Below are 19,771 nucleotides of genomic sequence, written 5' to 3'. Positions count from 1 at the left end.
TCTAAACTTCATTTTATCTCAAGGTAATCACAAAGCACTTCATATTAATTCATGAGAAATCACACAGCTACACTTAAAAAGCAAGTATGGCCAGAAAGATCTTAAAAAAAGGTTGCAACAAATTAGAATTAGGGTCCTTTATACACTGCTATAAGTAAGTTAATGAAACCAGAAAAATCAGGGAGCTGAATTTCTTGCAAACACTGACTAATTAAAGAAGCATTGTCATTAATTATAAACAGTAATTCACATATTACACCCCACGTTCAGTAACACACAACAGTAACATGACTGGTGTAAAGCCATCAGCACTATGTTTTAGAAACTGTAAAAAGGCAGAAATATATAGAACACAGTAAAGAAAAGGAATTTAATTCCAATCATGACTCCACCAATTCAAGTTTTAGAGAGGAGTCCTGGTAACGTAATTGCCTTTAGCAAATGAAAACCTAGTTCAAATGCTATCCTGTGAACTTTACATTTAATACAGGGACAAGGATTCACTTCATATCTCTAACAAGCAATCTTAACCATTTTAATGCCAGTGTTACATCATATTTAATAAATAACAGACAAATAAGATAAAGCTGGCTGACATGAATTACAATAAAAAGACATGAAATGGCTACAGAATTAATGAGCCGTTATCTTGTAACATTGTCACTAAGGGGGTCCGTATTCTGCATTGTAAGGCCACTGATTAATCTTATATCACTCTTATAAAAGTGCAAGTATATATTCTGAGAGTAATTCTGGAAAACTGTGGAATAACTCAATATCATCATAGAATGTATTTTTGATTCTGGCTGTTGCTGCAGAAATCTGCTCAAACTTAAGCAGTCTTTTGTCTGATCATCATTAATGGCTCCTGTGACCTACATACGTGAGACAAATTGATGCAGGCTATCACAAAGAAACTTTCCCATTAAGGGACTTGCAGCAATTCATTGTATAATTGCTGAGCCTCTCAAAAATCTCAGGTTACTTTATCCAAAGCAGGAAAACATTTTGACTTACCAAGCTGTGCCTCCACAGGGTTTAACCTGTTTTCTAAAGGATAAAGGAACTTGGGTGGTTTATCTGTCATTGGAGCTGTAAGAGAAAGTATTCACACATTAAATACCTTGGAACAAAGCATTTGCAAATGATTCACAAGAAATTGCAATAACTCCAAACATATCTGGCTCAGCTCACACATACAATATACACACAAAAATATAGTGTGTGTGTTTAAACCAATGATTTAAACTAGTAAACTACTGTTATATCAACACAGCTAAGAGACTGATATTTGCAAACTGATCAGAAGCTATTAAGTATAAAAAAAATTCCTCAGTTTAAGTTTTCAAATGGACAGAACAACTGCATACAAGATATGCTTTTCTCATATATTAAAATACCACCAGTGCTATTCCAAAAGGGCTAAATTGAACAGTGAGGGTGGATTGAAAGTAATAAGGCAGGGACAGCTAAAGTCTCAATTTGAGATTAGAGGATCAATAAAAATTGCTTTAAAAAATCCTTTAGCTGAATGAAATTTTGAAATTATATCACTGGCGCAATAGAGAAGTAGTATTTAGAGTGGTAAAGATATCAAAAAGCTACATGGGGAAACTGGGAGAGGAATCAGGTAAACATAAGAAAATATATATATATATCACATTAACAGGAGCGGAGTGAAAATGGTACAATTCAATAGTGTGCATTACGTGACAATTCACCAAGATATGAATAGGCTAATAATAGGAAGGAAGATCTCTGGTAGGTGGGCAGACTAGCCTTATGTGTGTAGCTGCACAAAGATGACATTTTTTTAGAAGAAACCTCTTTAGATGTACAAGATTATTGAAGGCTTACCAACAGTGGACAAGGAAAAACTCATCCTATTAGCTGATTATTCAAGAATTAGCAGACACAAATTTAAGCCAAAGCTTGCAGGGGGAAGGGTCTTTAACTCACTGCCCATGTGGTTGGTGAATGTGGAAACAATCAGTTACACCAAAAAGAAACTAGATGTCCATGTAAAGGAAAGAATTAAACTTGCAGGGTTACAGGGACCAAGTCGTGGAGTGGAACTGACTAGATTGATCATTTGGGAGCCAGTGTAGACTCCATGGGGTGAATCACCTCCTCCTGGACTGTAAATGACTCTCACTGCAAAATCCAGACTAATATGGGATATTTTAAAGATTATGGTTTCGGTCAGTGGCGACTTAACACAACAATTAAAGCTCAGATTTGTACAGCATCTTTATTGCAATAAAGTCTCAAAGCCTTTTGCAGAGGCATTAGAAAACAAAATATGACATCAAGCCACACAGGAAATACTAGGGCAGATAATGAAGAGCTTGATTAAGGAGGGAGGTTTTAGAAGTGCTCCCTTAGGGAACCAACCAGATAGGGAGGCGGAGAAGTTTGTGGAAGGAATATGGGATGTTGGGACCCAGCTAGCAAGCAGTATGGTGCCAGTGTTAGAAAGATTAAAATTGGTGTTGTTCAAGAGCATAGAATTTGCCAAGTGTTGATATTTCTGAGGTTGAGGGACTGGAGAAGACTATAGAGATAAAAAGAAAGGCAAGATCATGGGGGATTTGAAAACAGGGATGAGAACTTTGCAATCAAGACATTTAAATGAGATGCAGTACAGGATCGTGAGCACCGAGGTGTTGGGGGATTACCATGTGGTACAAGTTAGGGCACAGCAACAGAATTTTGAATGATCTCAAGATTACAAGGGTTAACATGTGGGAGGATGTTTAGGAGTATGTTCACCCATCAGGTCTGGAAGCAACAAGATGATGCACATTAATCAATGCTGTCTCTGTGATGTTTCTGGGAGCCAAAGAACAGAATACAATCATTCAGTTTTTTCAGCAACTTCTGCCATCCTATCAGATTATGACTCATCTGTATCATAGCCCCATTTGGACTACCTGCCTTGGTCCTCAACTCCCAACTGCTTCCTTGACAAAAGCCTGTCCCAAGATTTTGAATATTTCTCAGCTTCTACAGGATTGATCTCTGAATATTCTAGCAGACATTTTCTGAAAATAAATAATCAAATAATTAAGCTCTCCCTATACTAATGTTGAAATATAGAGATATTGTGCATTTCAAAGCCAATGTTCCTTCCTCCTATGGAAACAAATGAAACTGTGGGTGTGTGGGTTTCCTCCAGGTGCTCCAGTTTCTGCCCACAATCTAAAGATGTGTAGGTTCGGTGGATTGGCCATGCAAATGCATGGTTACAGGGATATGGTGATTCAAAGGGCAATTCTTCAGAGGGTCAGCATGGACTTGATGGACTGAGTGGCTTGCTTCTGCACTGTAGGGATTATAGAATGTTTCTTTTCTCTTTGGGCATTGCCAACAATGTGAGTTTTGTGGAGCTTTGGAAATCAAGGTTTTCAATGTTGCTTCAGCAAATCTGTTGCACCCATAATTTACAGTATGTGTACATTTAAATGAACATTAACTGAAATATTTTACTGGGCTCATCATGGTGCTATCTGCTGTGTACGTGAGCAGATGACAAAATGCTTCTCCCATCATGGATACTTTGCCTAGTGAAATTCCTCTATTGGAGTGTTTTAAAATCATGAAATAGTCAATAGATTCATAATTTCATGGAGAGTTATTTATTGCTAACAAACCTTTTCTTAATTGGATCTGAGTGTTTTCAAATTTGGGTTATTTCTGTATTTATCAATTGTACAATTATTTGAGTGTATTTCTGTGATATGTATCTTTATTTCTGTGAAGTTATGGTGTCACTGAAGCAGGAGAAAGACCTATTACTTGAAACAATAGCTATGCAGATTCCTTTGCCTAATTTGCAACACAGGGAACACAGTGCCTAGTGAGAGGGAGGAACTGAAGGAAATGGTGTTGGGGAAATTGATGAGATTAAAGGCTGATAATTACAGAGCCCAATAATCTACATCCCAGCGTTATTAAGGACCATGACCCTAGAAGTAATGGATACATTGGTGGTCATCTTTCAAGATTCTAAAGGCTCTGGAGCAGTTTCTTTAGATTGAAGGGTGTCTAATGTAATCTCACTATTTTACAAAGTGGGTAGAGAGAAATGATGGAATTACAGACTGGTTAGACTAATATCAGCAGTATGGAAAATGCTAGCGCCCATCATAAAAGATTTAATAACAGAACAGTTGGGAAACAGTGATAACATTAGACAGTCAGCACAGATGTAATGAAAGGGAAGTCATGTTTCATAAACCAACTGGAATTTTTCAAGGATGTAACTAGTAGATTTGATAAGCCAGTGATTGTGGTTTTCTGAAAGGCTCAGATGGCTTTCAATGAGGTCCCACAAAAGAGGTTGGCATATAAAATTAAAACTCATGGGATTAGGAATAGTGTACTGACTGTTGGCAGACAGGAAACAAAAAGGCTTTTTTTTCCAAGTGGTATGCAGTGACTGGTGGAATAATGCAGGGATTAGTGTTTCAATCCCAGCTATTCACAATGTATAATAATGATTTAGTCAAGGGAAGTAAACGTAATACCTCCAAGTTGTCAGATGACAAAGCTGGGTTGGATGGTGAACTGCGAGCAGGATGCAGAGGTATTTCAGTCTGATTTGGACAAGTTGGGTGATCAGACAACTGCATGGCAGATGAAGCATAATATGAATAAATGTGAGGTTATCCATTTTGATTGCAAAGACAGGAAGGCAGATCATCTGAATGGTGATGGATTGGGAAAAGTGACGTTTATGTTTATATCCTAAGCTTAAGTTTATGTCCTACAATCAGTAACTGAGTGAAACAATTGATCATTTCTCTTTGCATATATTGGCACAAAGGTGCAGAATCTGTCTTCAGAGAAGAAAACTGGCTTAAAGATTCATGGAATTGGCAAGAGCTTCTCCACCAAACAAGCCATTCCAAAACAAAAAACAATCTTACACAACACTAAATGACATACTATTAGAAGATGGACAAAAATCTGAAGTGAGTGTTCCAGGAAAGCAGCACTTTCAGCGTCTTGATTTTGGAACAATAATAGCAATACTAAACTAAAGTGATAAACCACCCAAGTCATGCTCAAGGTGTGGTTTCACCCATTTACTGAAGCAGTGTTCAATATTTCATGATACATGCAAGCTGCATGTCAATAAGGAGTGCTAGGCAAAGATGTGCAGATAATCTAATAAACAGGAACAGCCCAAGATGCAGAATAAAGCTCAATAGCCAGATATATATAGTGTTCATTTAACGTCCACTACAAGTGATGTTACAAAGGTTATACCCTTGAAGTGCAAATGTAGGGATTAAGTTCAGGAAATATCTCTAACAATGCAGCCTTAAGATCCTAACCAAAAAGTATATGTAATCAACCAGACACACCATATTAGCTTTAGAAGCTAATGCATTTACTACAATCAAGATAATTTATCACAGATATGACACAGGTGTGAGTGCTAACATTATCCTGTTACATGTTCACACTGAAATCTATACAGGCAAACGGCAGAGAATGCTGAAGTTCACACATGACAAACTCACTACCCATCATGGATCTCAGATTCCATGTATTGACATTGTTAGTCTTAGTTGTCAATATGGCTCTTCTGGATGTATACCAAAAACCTTCTATGACGTTAAAACAAATAAATCAGTCATTATTGATTTGCCAAGGAGCTCATCATACAGGTCTTCACATCATAACGATGCAGGAGGTAGCAAACAGGTCTGCTGTGGCACCATGAATTATAGATAAAACAATCAAACCGTGTGGAACAAATTTAATGTGCCACATCTGACAATGACCAGCTACATCAGCTGAAATGTACCATCATTACTGGGAGGCCTGATCATATTAAGCAGATTCCCGAGCAACTATGGTCCTTTTAGGTGTATAAAGAAACATCACTTTTAAGGGAAAACAAATTTTGATTCCCAAAATCTTGCATCAAGACATGTTCAACTATCTCCACATTGGTTACAACTCCTCAGAAAAAGCCAAAGACTGACACATTAATCTGTCTACTGGCCTAGCATCAACTAGGCATGAATCAAATGATACAGTTGTTCAAAACATGTCAACTTCATTAATCCCAGCAGTGTAAAGAATCACTTACACTGCACAAAATTCCCCCTGAATCATGGACCATGACTGCTACAGATCTATCTCAAGTCTGTGGTTATGACCATATATTGGTAACAGATTACCAAATTTTCTTTTGTCAGAAAAATTCCGGGATATTATCAACACTATATTCATTGACACATTAACTGCTATCTTTATGTTTGGCATCCCACAAACGATCATGTCAGACAAAGTTCCTCAGTACATTGGTAAGCCATCACAATATATGTGCAGATAAAAAGGAGTCCAGCATAACACCCTCTTTCCATGTTATCCAAAATGGTTTGGCAGAGTGTACTTCACCCAAACTTAAAGCAAAGATCACAAAGTGCAAGGAATGTCATCAAGATTGCAGGAGAACTATGCTGAATTTGAAATCTACACCTTAAGGCAAAGACCTACCCTTCCCTACAAATCCTATGTTTGGAAGGTCCATACACTCTTTCTAGCTCATATATTGCCTCCCAATCAGATGTATGTGAATCCTTGCTGGAAAGGAGAGAAAGAAAGAGACAATGGTACAGGAACATGGCAGAATGGCATGTTGAAATATACCTCAGCTTCACCCAAGTCAAAGTGTGAGAGCACGAGGTAGTCACATCAGCATTTAGATACTTTGAAGGGCACTGAGAAAATGTACTCAACACAGATCATATGACATTGCTATTAGCAATGGTCATGTTCTAAGATAGAACCAAAGACAAATTCAAATTATATATGGAAGTCCAAGATAATTCAAGACAATGATTCAGACACTGAAAGTATTTTGTTAAAACCAAATAACAAGTCAGCCACTGTAAATAGTCTACAACAGCAGACAACACCTATATAGCTTGAAATTGTGCAGCCACATCCTGAGAACTGTGCAAGAACACAATTGATCATATTTCATGTAGGCTGAAATGTTACCTTGGTGTAGTGATAATGTGTGTAAATGCATCTCCGTTATATTAGATCTGTGTCCTTGCCCATATTTCTCATGTGAGAGTAGGTTAGTTAACCAGCTTGAAGCCAGACTATTCCAGTGTCTGTGATAGAGCAACTAAATAAATTACAACTCTTGAATAAATCTTCTGATACATATTCGCAGTAAGAACCCAGCCTCAGTGTTCATGTTATGTGAGTTAACAATAATAACTCTAGGGGGCACATCACTATGCTTGTGCTTCTATATCAGTAGAAAAACACATCAAATAATTTACATGTAATACACGGAACATGCAATTCATACCCAGCTCCTGGTAATGATCTTAATTATTTTGGAGAGAGGTAGACAACAGTATTTCATTAAGTGGAGATTTCCAACAGCCTGATGTGTAAAGGTTCTTTCATTTCTTTGTGTAGTTCAAATGGTCATTCCCACGCAGAAAATGCCATTCCAATTTAATTGGAAGAATTTGTTACAAATTTTAATTAGCAGAAGCCCTTAAGTGTTGGCATTTCTAATTTTCCATTGCATCTATCATCACTAAATGGCCTACGGCTGCTAACAACTGCACTAAAGTGGGTAATGCCTGCTTCGCGTGGGTAGCTTCCATTTACAAAACTTGATTATAGTATTATACCTTTTTTTTAGAAAAAGTGGCTCATATCCAAGAATTGGAGGAATATTTAGTTTAGTAAAGTGGAGTATGAAGCAATGGATTTGTATAGCTAAAATGAAAAGAATAAGTTGGCTTTAAAATAAAATTTAGAGTATACCCTAAATTTTCCTCATAGTAACCATTTTCACTGTAGTGACTTCTCACCAACCCTCTTCTGGAAACGGTATCAATTCATATCACTGTTAAACAATTAATCATACCTGCACAGCCTGTCTGCCAGAAAAATCCAAAATTAACTCCAACTTCTCCCCTTTTAACCTAGAAATTTCTTTTACTACAAATAAACAGATATTTTTACCTTGAAGAAAGTAATGTCTCATCTTTTCCTTCTGGTGACATTTTCTAAATTCCAATAAAACTTGGTTCAAAGACTTTTCCCTTTTCTTATTTTTCTGAGAAAAAACTTTAAATTGATAACCCATCTTTACAGTCTGTCTAATTGGAAGAAAATGTCCTTTGAGACAGTCTATCAAACCTTAAAAACACCATCTCTCACCTCTCTCAGATCTATTTTGAGTAGCATCTCTTTCATTATAATTCTTCATTCCACTCATCATTATGGCAGCTTGGCCTTTTAATGTCCAATTTCCAACCCCATAAAATATGCATAATAAGGTCCAATTTCTACTCCATTGTTTGTACAAATAAATGATGGAAAAAATGGGCTTTCATATCATGCTGGTGGCTGGAACAAGTGGAGTTTTGGAACAAATCGAGAATCCAGTCTTCTGCACGACACATACATTAAATATCATTGTAAGTGGAAGATCCTTGAAGGAATACCGATGCTGCTGTCATTTTTAATCTTATGTCACCAATCTTGTATATATCTTCTGGGTGTCCTTTTGTAATCAATAAATACAAAAAGATGAGAATCTCATTGTCCTTGTTCAGCATTCACACTTTTCTCAGCACAGTTTATTGATGCTGGTACTGTATCACAGACAGTGCTATATATTTAGGGAACTAGGCATGCTTCTTTTTTTATTACCTGTCACGTTTCAAATGGGGAATCTGTGACAGAATAGAGCATTTCTACCATAAAAATATACAAAATTTCCAACCACTACAATTATTTCATTTAATCCTCCGTTGCAATAAATAAAGTTGACCTAAGTCTTGCGGTCAGGATTGATACTGACTGCAAAGATTTCTGAGACCACTCCTTTTATGATTTTCAACCATGTCATCCAGATGTGTTTGAAGCATCAAAAGACTAGCACAGTCCCTCCAGGGTAAGACTACAGGCTGCAAAATAGGAGTTTGAACAGAGAGGGCACACTTCCATTTCAGAACAGTCGCTTCCATATTTTTAAAGGTCCAAGTCTTTAATTCAGAAAGTGAATGAGTGTGGCTGCTGATGGATGAGGTGGATAAGTGGCTAAGTTGGGTATGTGGGTGAGGTGTATAAATAGGTTGATAAGTGGGGAGTCAATCTGAGGAAGGGTGATTTATCAGGTTTGGTGAGGGAGGGTAGTCGGGACAGGGATGGGGCGGAGATAGTCAGGTCCCGTTGATTGTAGAATCAGGTGGTCAGTGTGCAGTCGGATCTGGTCAAGGATTATTTAGGTATTTGGAGTGGGTAATCAGCACAGTTGAAATATGATGATTAACCATTGGGTTAGGATAGGTATTAAAATGTGTAATATATCTTGGGTATGAGAGCAAATTCCACATATCTGGCCCAATTGACTTTGATGGAATACATCAGGTATTCCGTTTATTAGAAGTTTAAACTTCACGTAAAATTTCCATAAGTGTTTGTGATCTAAGAATTCACAGGGTCCAGGGTCTCCCAACTTAAATCCCACCTCTGATGATCCAGAGATTGAAGATTTGTGTCAATAAAAACTAACTCCAAACATTACAATGACATAATTACACTCTAAATAAAATGATTTTATTGAGTAACATGATGGATAATTCCATTGAAATAAACTTAATTTTGAAAGAGGATTGGTATTATCGCTAGACTACTAATCCAGAAACACAGACAATATTCTGGGTACCCAGGTTCAAATTCCACCAAGGCAGGTGACAAAATTTGAATTCAGTAAAAGATATCTTGAATTAAGAATCTACTGATGACCATGAAAACATTATTGATCATTGGAAAAGCCCATCTGGCTCACAAATGTCCTTCAGGGAAGGAAATCTGCCATCCTCACCTGGTCTGGCCTACAAGTGACTCCAGATCCACAGGTATATGTTCAATTCTTAACTGACCTCTGGAATGGCCCAGCAAGCCACTCAGTTGTATCAATCATTGTGAAGTCTCAACGAACAAATGAAATCAGATGGACCACCTGGCATTGGCCTTGGCACAAGAAAAGACAATGGCAGAAACAGCCCTGTTGACCCTGCAAAGTCTCCTTGCTAACATCTGGGGGCTAGTGCCAAAATTGGGAGAGCTGACTCATATGACTAGTCAAGCAACAGCCTGACATAGTTATAGTCATGGAATCACACCTAACAGACAATGTCCTAGATACCACCAACACCATCCCTGGATATGTCCTGTCCCACCAGCAGGACAGACCCAACAGAGGTGGTGGCACAGTGGTATACAGTTGGAAGGGAGTTGGCCTGGGAGGTCTCAACATTGACTCTGAACCCCATGCTGATTACCACATACAGTCCTCCCTCAGCTGTTGAATCAGTACTGTCCATTTTAACCAAGACTTGGAGGAAGCACTGAGAGTGGCAAGGGCACAAACTGCAATCTAGACGGGGGGATTTTGGTGTTCACTGCCAAGAATGTTTTTCAGCAGTACTACTGATTGAGCTAGTTGGGTCCTAAAGGACATAGCTGCTAGACTGGGTCTGCAGCAGGTGGTGAGGGAAACAAGAAGGGGAAAAACATACTTGACCTCATCCTTACCAATCTGTCAATTGCAGATGTATCTGTCCATGGTAGTATTGGTAAGAGTGATCACTGCACAGTCCTTGTGGATACAAAGTCCCACCTTCACATCGAAAATACCCTCCATCATGTTGTGTGGCACTATCGCCTTGCTAAATAGGGCAGACTTTGAACAGATCTCAAGAATCTCAAGAACAGAACTGAAGACTGAGCATATATGGGATGCTGTGGACCATCAACAACTGCAGAATTGTACACCAGCACAAATCTACAACTTCATTGCCTGGCATATCTCCCACTCAACAATTCCCATCAAGCCAAGTGATCAACCCTGGTTCATTGGAGTGTGCAGGAGGCATTGCCAGGAGCAGCACTAGGCATACCTAAATGTTAATTTGGTAGAGCTACTCAAACAAAATTACTTATCTGCCAAACAGCTTAAACAGCAAGTGATGGACAGAGCTAAGCGATCCCAGAACTGATGCATCAGATGTAAGCTCTACAGTCCTGCCACATCCAGTCACGAATGGTGGTAGATAATTAAACAACTCACTGGAAGAGGAGGTTCTACAAATATCCCAATCCTCAGTGATGGAAATGCCTAGTGTATTTGCAGCAATCTTCATCCAGAAGTGCCAAACAGATGATCCATTTCAGCCTCCTCCAGAGGTCCCCAGCCAGTCTTCAGCCAAGTAGATTCATTCCATGTGAAATCAAGAAATGGTTGGAGATACCGGTTACTGCAAAGGCTATGGGTCCTGACAACATTCTGGCAATGGCACTGAAGACTTGTGTTCCAGAACCCACCACCCCGCTAGTCAAACTTTTCCATTACAGTTACAGCAATGGTATCTACCTGACAATATGGAAAATTGCCCAGGTATGTCCTGTGTACAGAAAGCAGGAGAAATCCATCCACGCCAGTTACTGCCATATAAATTTATCCTCTATCATCAGTAAAGTGATGGGAAGTATCATCAACAGTGCTATCAAGCAGCACCAACTCAGCTCAGTGACGCCCAGTTTGGGTTCTGCCAGGGCCATTCAGCTCCTGACCACTTTATAACCCTGGTTCAAACATGGACAAAAGAGCTGAATTCCAGAAGTGAGGTGAGGTGACAGTGGCAGCCCTTGACATCAAGGCTGCATTTCAGTGAGTGTGGCATCAAAGAACCCTAGCAAAACTAGAATAAATGGATATCAGGGATCAAACTCTCCACTGGTCGGAGTCATACCTGGCACATTGGAAGACGGTTATGGTTGTTGGAGGTCAGTCATCTCAGCTCCAGGACATTTTTGCAGGAGTTCCTCAGGGTAATGTCCTAAGCCCAACCATCTTCAATTCCTTCATCAATGACCTTCTCTCCATCAAGAAGTGGGGATGTTCGCCAATGATTGCGTTCACAATATTCAGCACCATTAGCAACTCCTCACATACTGAAGTAGTCCATTTTCAAAAGCAACAAGATCTGGATAATATCCAGACTTGGGCTGGCACGTGGCGAGTAACATTCATGCCACACAAATGCCAGGCACAGATCATCTCCATAAGAGACAGCCTAACCACCTTCACTTGATATCCAATGGCATTACCATCACTGAATCCCCTACTATCAACATCCTGGGGTTACCATTGACAAGAAACTCAACTGGACTTGCCACATAAACACAGTGGCTACAAGAGCAGGTCAGAGGGTAGGAATACTGCGGTGAATAATTTACCTCTTGACTCCCCAAAGTCTGTCCACCATCCACAAGGCACAAGTTAGGAGTGTGATGGAATAAACCCTACTTGTCCGGAGGGTTGCAGCTCCATCAACGCTCAAGAAGCTTGACACTATTCAGGACAAAGCAGCCCGTTTGTTTGGCATCACAGCCACAAGCATCCACTCCCTCCACCACTGATGCTCAGTGGCAGCAGTAAGGACTGTCTACGAGATGCATTACAAAAGCTCCTTCTAAACCAATGACCACTTCCATCTTGAAGGTCAAGGACAGCAGACACATGGGAACAGAACCACCTGCAAGTTCCCCTCCAAGCCACTTACCATCCTGACTTGGAAATATATCACTGTTCCCTCACTGTCGCTAGGTCAAAATCCTGGAATTCCCTCTCAAGAGCATTGTGGGTCAACCCACAGCATGCGGACTTCAGTGCTTCATGAAGACAGTTCATTAACACCGTCTCAAGGCTAACAAGGAACTGGAAATAAATGCGGACCAGCCATGTGATGCACACATTCCATGAGTGAATAAAACAAAAACGTCCGATTTATAAAAATGCAAGTCTAGAGTCTACATGATCATGCTTTTTTTTTAACGTAAATGATCATGGGGTTCTAATCAAATGGATTCAGCACAGAGATTCTGTGATCTATATGGCTAATATTAAAAAAAAATTCCTGGATGTTCAGCTTCATCTAAGAGATAAGCAATGCCCTCAAGATAATCACCATTCATACTTTGAACTGAATTCATTTTGAGTCTTTCAAGATGGCATTAAGTATGAACAGGCACAGAGTCATACAGTCATACAGCATGAAAACAAACCCTTTGGTCCAATCCTCACTGCTCACCAAATTTCCCAAACTAAATTAATCCCATTTGCCTGCATTTGGTGGCACGGCAGCTCAGCTGTCTCACAGCACCAGCAACCTGGGTTCGATTTCAGCCTCAGGTGACTGTGTGGAGTTTGTACATTCTCCTCGTGCCTGTGTGGGTTTCCTCCGGGTGCTCCAGTTTCTTCCCACAGTCCAAAGATGTGGATTGGCCATACCAAATTGCTCATCGTGTCCAGGGATGTGCAGGCTAGTGGATCAGGCATGGGAAATGCAGGGTTACAGGGATGGGTGGGGGCGTGGTATTGGGTCTGTGTGGGATGCTCTTCGGAGGACTGATGTAGACTCAAAGGGCCAAATGGCCTGTTTCCACACTGTAGGGATTCTTTGATTCTCTGTCTTCAAATGCAACTTTCGCCTTAATTAAGAATGTTTCTTGCTGATGTAAAGTTATTTTATAAAGTAGGCAATATCACCACATCACTGTATTGCCTCCCTCCTCTTCAATCACATATTAAAAATAGATTAATTACGACCATCTTCTTTCTTTCCTGGTATCATGAAAATCACAAGTAAAATCCAGGAAACATATTGTGTGGTCCAAAGGGTGTTTAAAATCCTTTGGATAATCTCTGATTCACTCACATTCAAGTTGAACTATGAATCAAGCTTAGGAGTCCTTGTGTCTCCAAAATTTAAAAACACATTTTTATTCCAATTCAATTCATTGTTTATACAGCATGTAATTCCAATTTAACTTTATTGGTAATTGCAAAGAAAATCTGCTTCAAGTTTAGTTAAGTTTTGAAAGTACCAAAAATGGTTAAGGAAATTCTTCTCAGGCACATATCTCCCCAAAACACGTTACCCAGACATGTCAGAAATAAAACAGAACCTCCATGATCATGATTCTTCCTCCTCTTGATACATCCAGAAATCACTTTATTTCTTAGCCTCCTTGATGTAATCTGTAGCTATATGTCAGTTTCAACCGTGTCAGTTTCTGTCACTCCATAACCACGTCTTAACAGATTAATTGCCCAATCATATTGTAATAAGCTAGAACATTTCAGGTAGAACTTTGGAAAAGTGTGATTTTCTCTCCTGCTTGAAGCTCCACAGCTTCACTGACCACTGCAACTCCAGTTTTGGTTAAGCTTAACTAAGTATTATACCATCTAGTCCTGGTCCAAAACCAAAATGACTTGCAAATTCTATTTGCACCCAACAATCATTTGTTTCCACATTCATCTCTGCCCTTTACTGCAGGAGATGATGGCGTAGTGGTAATGTCACTGCACTAGGCTAATGCTCTGGGGACATAGGTTTGAATCCCACCTTATGTACTAAAAGATTTCAAATTTGACTTTCATCTCAGCTTACTACATAACTGACTATTACAGTTGCACTACAATTTAAGCTGCAACTGTCTTCATGACCATTCTTCAATTACTATCACATCGCTCACACAGTTGTTTTTGAAAGCCCAAAACAATGTGTTTAACTTATTTACAAAGAAAAGAGTATGAGAGAATTGTTATAGAATCCCCACAGCGTGGAAACAGGTCATTCGGCCCAACAAGTCACACCAACCCTTTGAAGATCATCCCACCCAGACCTATCCCCCTACTCGATCCCTGCATTTCTCATGGCTAACACACCTAACCTTCACATCCCTGAACACAGTGGGTAATTTAGCATGGCCAATCCACCTAACTTGCACAGCTTTGGACTGTGGGAGGAAACCAGAGCACCTGGCAAAAACTGGCAGACACGGGGAGAACGTGCAAACTCCACACAGACAGTCACCCAAGGCTGGAATCGAACCCAAAAGCCTGGCACTGTGAGGCAGCATTACTGACCACTAAGCCACCATGCCATCCCTGAAATCCATATGTTTTCACAAACGGGAAATAATTTAAGACAAATTCATTAAAGTTCTCTGGAGAAGTAACAAGTAAGGCAGATAAAGAGAAATGAGTGGGTGTAGTTTGGATTTGCAAAAGGCACTGGATAAAGAGCCACATAAAATGCAATGAGATAAGAACTCATGGCATTGTTACATTAGAAAGGATGGAGGATTAGCTAATTAGAAGGAAACAGAGAGTCAGGATAAATGAGTCAATATCGGGATGGCAAAATGTAACTGGTGAATCATGGATTAGCCATAGGAATCAGTGCTGGGCCCTAAATTGGTTGTTATGGTTTTATGATAATGATTTAGGTGAAGAAACAAAATGTATTGAAGCCAAATTTGCTGAAGACATAGAAAGTGATATGAAGCACATGATTACCTCCTCACTAAAATCACATGATCTAAAAGCTCACAAATCACAGACATGACATTGAACTGTAAAGCATGAATATCCAAACTTCAAAACAACATACAGAAGCAATCTATATAGGATTGCAGGTTAACCATAACCTTGCAGAAGTATGAACCAGCTGAACTCTGGCTCATTAAAAGAATGTAAGCAACACTGTCACAAACAAAACTGCCATTGCCAAATGAAATTAAGAGCTTGGGAGGGGTAATACCATAAACAGTGGTACAGAAGAGATATTCAGACAGTCATCAGTTCTGGAGCACATGATCATCTACGGGAATCCACTCTGGAATTTCAGCCAGGAATTGGTCCCTTAGTCTTTTTCTGTCCCACATCCACAAAGCATCAATATGTATCCACATATTGGGGATTTAGTTTGTTGGCTACAGGACCTAAACACATGTTGGCTAACCCATATGGCATCTATCTGGGGGCCAGGTCTCTGTAGTTTAGGCTAGGTCCATGCACTATCCAGGTTATGCATGTCACCAAGTAGAGGCACAAAAGAGCTAGCTGATCAACAAGGTGCAAGAGGTTAGTTCACACGGCTCTCTTTTCACAATAGTTATACTGCTAGCCAGACATGAGAGCTGGAAACAAGAGGTGACAGACAGACTAAACACTTTACACCACCCACTAACACACTTGATGTATCATATCAATAGGAGATACACAAGAAGAACATTAAGAGATTGCAAAAGCCTTAGGTATTTTAATTGAGGTGGCAAAAACGTTGCAGATGGCGTGTAATTGGAAAAATGTCAGCTTTTAACTTTGACAGAAAGAAAAGAAAAGCACAACATTATTTCAAGACAGAGACTTCAGAATGTTGCAGTACAGAGGCATCTGTGGGTCTGTGTGCATAAATCAATGGGATCAGCATGCTAGCCTTAATTAGGTAGGCAAATGGAATGTCCGTCTTTATTGCAGGAGGGATAGAGTATAAAATTATGTAACTACTGTACCAGACAATGGTGAGCCCACACCTTAAAGGATGAGTCCTGTTCTGGTCACCTTATTTAAGAAGTGATAAACTTGTATTAGAAATAGATCAATAAAGTTCACTTGGCTGATTCCTCGGATGAGGGGATCATCTCATGAGGAAAAGTTGAGCAAATTTAGCCTATGCTTATTGGAGTTTAGAAAAGGAGACATGATTAGGAAAGTAGAGTTAAGGCCTCAATCAACAATCAGATCAACTTTCAAAAGTCAATTTTATTGAGAGCAGTCTTGGGAAACTAAATGGCTTTGTTCCGATTTATTATGTTTTTATGCTAGAATACTGACAACCCTGACTGTTTCTTTTTATTAAGTGTCAAATAGTACTCACTTAACTTCTTAGACAATGAATTTGCAAATTAAAAAGTACAGGTTCTGCTTAGAAAGAAAATGAAAGAGCACTACTGAACTGACTCAAGCTTAGCATTAGCAGTGAATATATTATCAAATTGAATAGATATGTAGATAACTTTGAATTATGAGGAAGGGAGTGATGGAAACTGAAAATCCCATGTCTAGCATGGTTTACCAAAACTCAATTAAAATGTTAAGCCCATCAATATTGTTTCTGCTATCAGCACATTTTCCATAGTTACCAAGCAATAGAAATGACTCTCTTTAGAATATTGATGTGCAAATTCAAGGGAGCAAGTTAGTCATAATTAAGTAGTATCATGGCTAATCTGTCCAATAGATTGTAACCTAAGAATTTCTAGTCACATTCAAAAAGTCATTTTTCATATGCAGTAATTCAAACACTTTCAATTTGAAGAACTACAGTTGATGGAATATGATTTTTATACTGTACTTAATTAACACTTAAATGAATATCGATTGACAGGTTTTCTCTATTAAATGCAAACGTTAAGTAATAATTCCACAAAAGTACAAAATACTCAAAACTAAAATATTTAAGAAATGCTTTCTTTACAGTTGATTTTCTTATTCTCTACAGATGGACTAGGAAGCTGTATTGGGATGAAATAATGGTCTGTATCTGTTTGACATGCCATAGCAAGGTAGGTCAGAGCTTTGCGGAATTGCCTCATTGGAGATGGTGGGGCAAAACGTAAGGTTCACCAACTGGATTTGAATGATGGAAGGCACTATTGGGACAGAGGGGACTAAGATTGGCAGGCATTGCCGGAAAGTGATGTTCACAAGTCCTGAAAATGTTCAGGCAGAATTGACGTTTGGTTGTAGGTCAAATTTTGCACACATATATAACATCCCACTTCTATCTCTAGACAGCATCTCGGAGCCAGCTATAAAATGAATTAACACATCACAATACTGAAATATTTATGATTGTTATAAACTTTGTAAATGCGGTGGAGAAAATATGCTTTTCTTCATTTCTTTGGGTTCTTCACTCCCTTTTCTGAAACACATTTGAATAGATAAATAAAATCAGTGATAATGATCAATCAAATGAACAAATGTGGCAAATACATGTAACAAAGAACCAAAGTCAACGGACAGAAAGACAAAAAACTGTGAGGGGTTACTGAAAGTAGTAATGTGACTTGTCACAAAAGAGATGAAGTGGTGCTGACAGATGAGGAGTAATAATTGTTACGGAATAGCCTATACAATGGAGCCCCCGCTTTAACTTGCTATACCTCTTTAATGATTTAAGTAGATACTTTCAAAATGGTAATTCATTCTTACTTCATCTAAGAAGGACAACATTAGGACAAGTGGAATAGGTATTAAGAAGAAGTTTGACTTTCAATTTTGCAATCTCAGTTTGACATCGAGTTTCTTTTCCAGATATCAGGATATAAGAGTTTAATAAGAATATTGGTGTTTGATGTCTGAATTCTGTAATAAATTGCCTCAGTGGAGGTGGAGGGATAAAGGGAGAAGAATAACCAGCTGGATTTAGATAAGGTTGGGTAGGTAGAAGAAACATAACAGAAGTATCATCACTGGCATGACTCAGAAAGCAAACTTCTCAGCTTTACTTTAAAATGAAATGTATAACTGCTACTTTATTCAGAATTGTTGAAGTGTACAAATTTGATATTACTGATGTTCAATGATTGGTGTTAATTTGAAACAGATTTCCTTTGCAAAGGAAGTTGGTTTTTGGATAAATTCATGGTTAAAACCCACCTCACAATTACTGTAGATTCTTTTATAGCTACTCCAGTATTTGAACATGTAATCTAATTTGACACATTGAAGTAGCACTGACAAAGACGTCACCTTTTGGATAAAATGTTAACCCAAACCCTTGTCTGCCTGTTCACATTGTTACAAAAAAAATCATGTGGCACTACATGTAAATAGATTAATTCTTCAGTGTACTGGTCAAAATTTATACCTCAATCAATAAATGAAGGGTCACTGCACCAGAAACATTAATTCTGCTTTCTCTCCACAAATGCTGCCAGACCTGCTGAGTTTCTCCAGCGAGTTCTGTTTTTGTTACAACAAAATTGTTCATCCGTCCAGTTTAAAATTTTGAAACTTTACTTTTCAGAAATTGCCTGCTCCATTTCCTCACAAAGAAATAATTATAACATACAATAAATTATTCATTCCTGAAGTGCCTGAAATAAAGAGAGCACAAGATGCCGCGTAACTTCAGGTTTGCTTCATTACTCATAACTGCCACACACATAGTTACAGCTTGAGTAAGAATCAAATCTCTTATGGTTTTATGGTGAAGTGCAAGTTGTGTCAAATTTGTTAAAGAAATTCTCACTGCAAGGCTGAGCAAATTTTCCTGCTGAATCTTACTATATCCTCTGTGTTAATAGCTATTTTTGTCCATGTGGCATGTCACATTCTAATTTCCATCCCAACGTACCATGCACCATTCCTGGAACAACTCCTTACTCATTGGATCTCCCAGAACTGACCAGCATTCCTTAGCACAAGCGTCATTTTTTGAAGGTCATTTTGCACCTGGACAAGCACAGTCAGTCTAATTTGCCCCGTACAGGAAGGGTCAGAGTGATTGAGCACCACACCAGGAAATGTACAGTCTAGAGATGCAACCTAGTTTAGTCCATGAACTGGATTTCTGTCCCTGAGTGCACAGTGTCCTTCCAGAAGCATGAAAACGATAGTTGCTAATCTGGCATTCAACTGCATCCTGGAAATGGTTTAGAGATGTGCTATCAGGGTAATGAGAAGCTGGTAAATGGAGGCTGCCAATGTCTGTGGATGTGGGGTGTGGGTGCGTGGTGCCTATGAAGCATGTGCTGAAATACTGTGTCTCATGTCCAAGAGGAGATTGTTTGGAGAAAGCATCAAACTCAACAGGCCCAACACCCAATCTGGTTTCTATGCTGG

General features: G+C 38.9%; 1 protein-coding gene across 1 annotated transcript in view; it reads right to left on the bottom strand.

The window, feature by feature from the left end:
* Positions 1-19,771, bottom strand: part of il1rapl1b (interleukin 1 receptor accessory protein-like 1b) — a 1,317,350-nt gene that overhangs the window by 402,442 nt on the left and 895,137 nt on the right. The window contains exon 7 of the mRNA XM_048603178.1: positions 1,018-1,092. Coding sequence (XP_048459135.1) covers positions 1,018-1,092 — 75 coding nt within the window. The remainder of the gene's footprint in view (positions 1-1,017; positions 1,093-19,771) is intronic.

This window comes from Rhincodon typus, chromosome 11, assembly GCF_021869965.1.
Source record: "Rhincodon typus isolate 14 chromosome 11, sRhiTyp1.1, whole genome shotgun sequence".
Lineage (NCBI taxonomy): Eukaryota > Metazoa > Chordata > Chondrichthyes > Orectolobiformes > Rhincodontidae > Rhincodon > Rhincodon typus.
This window is presented reverse-complemented; position numbering and strand designations above follow the sequence as displayed.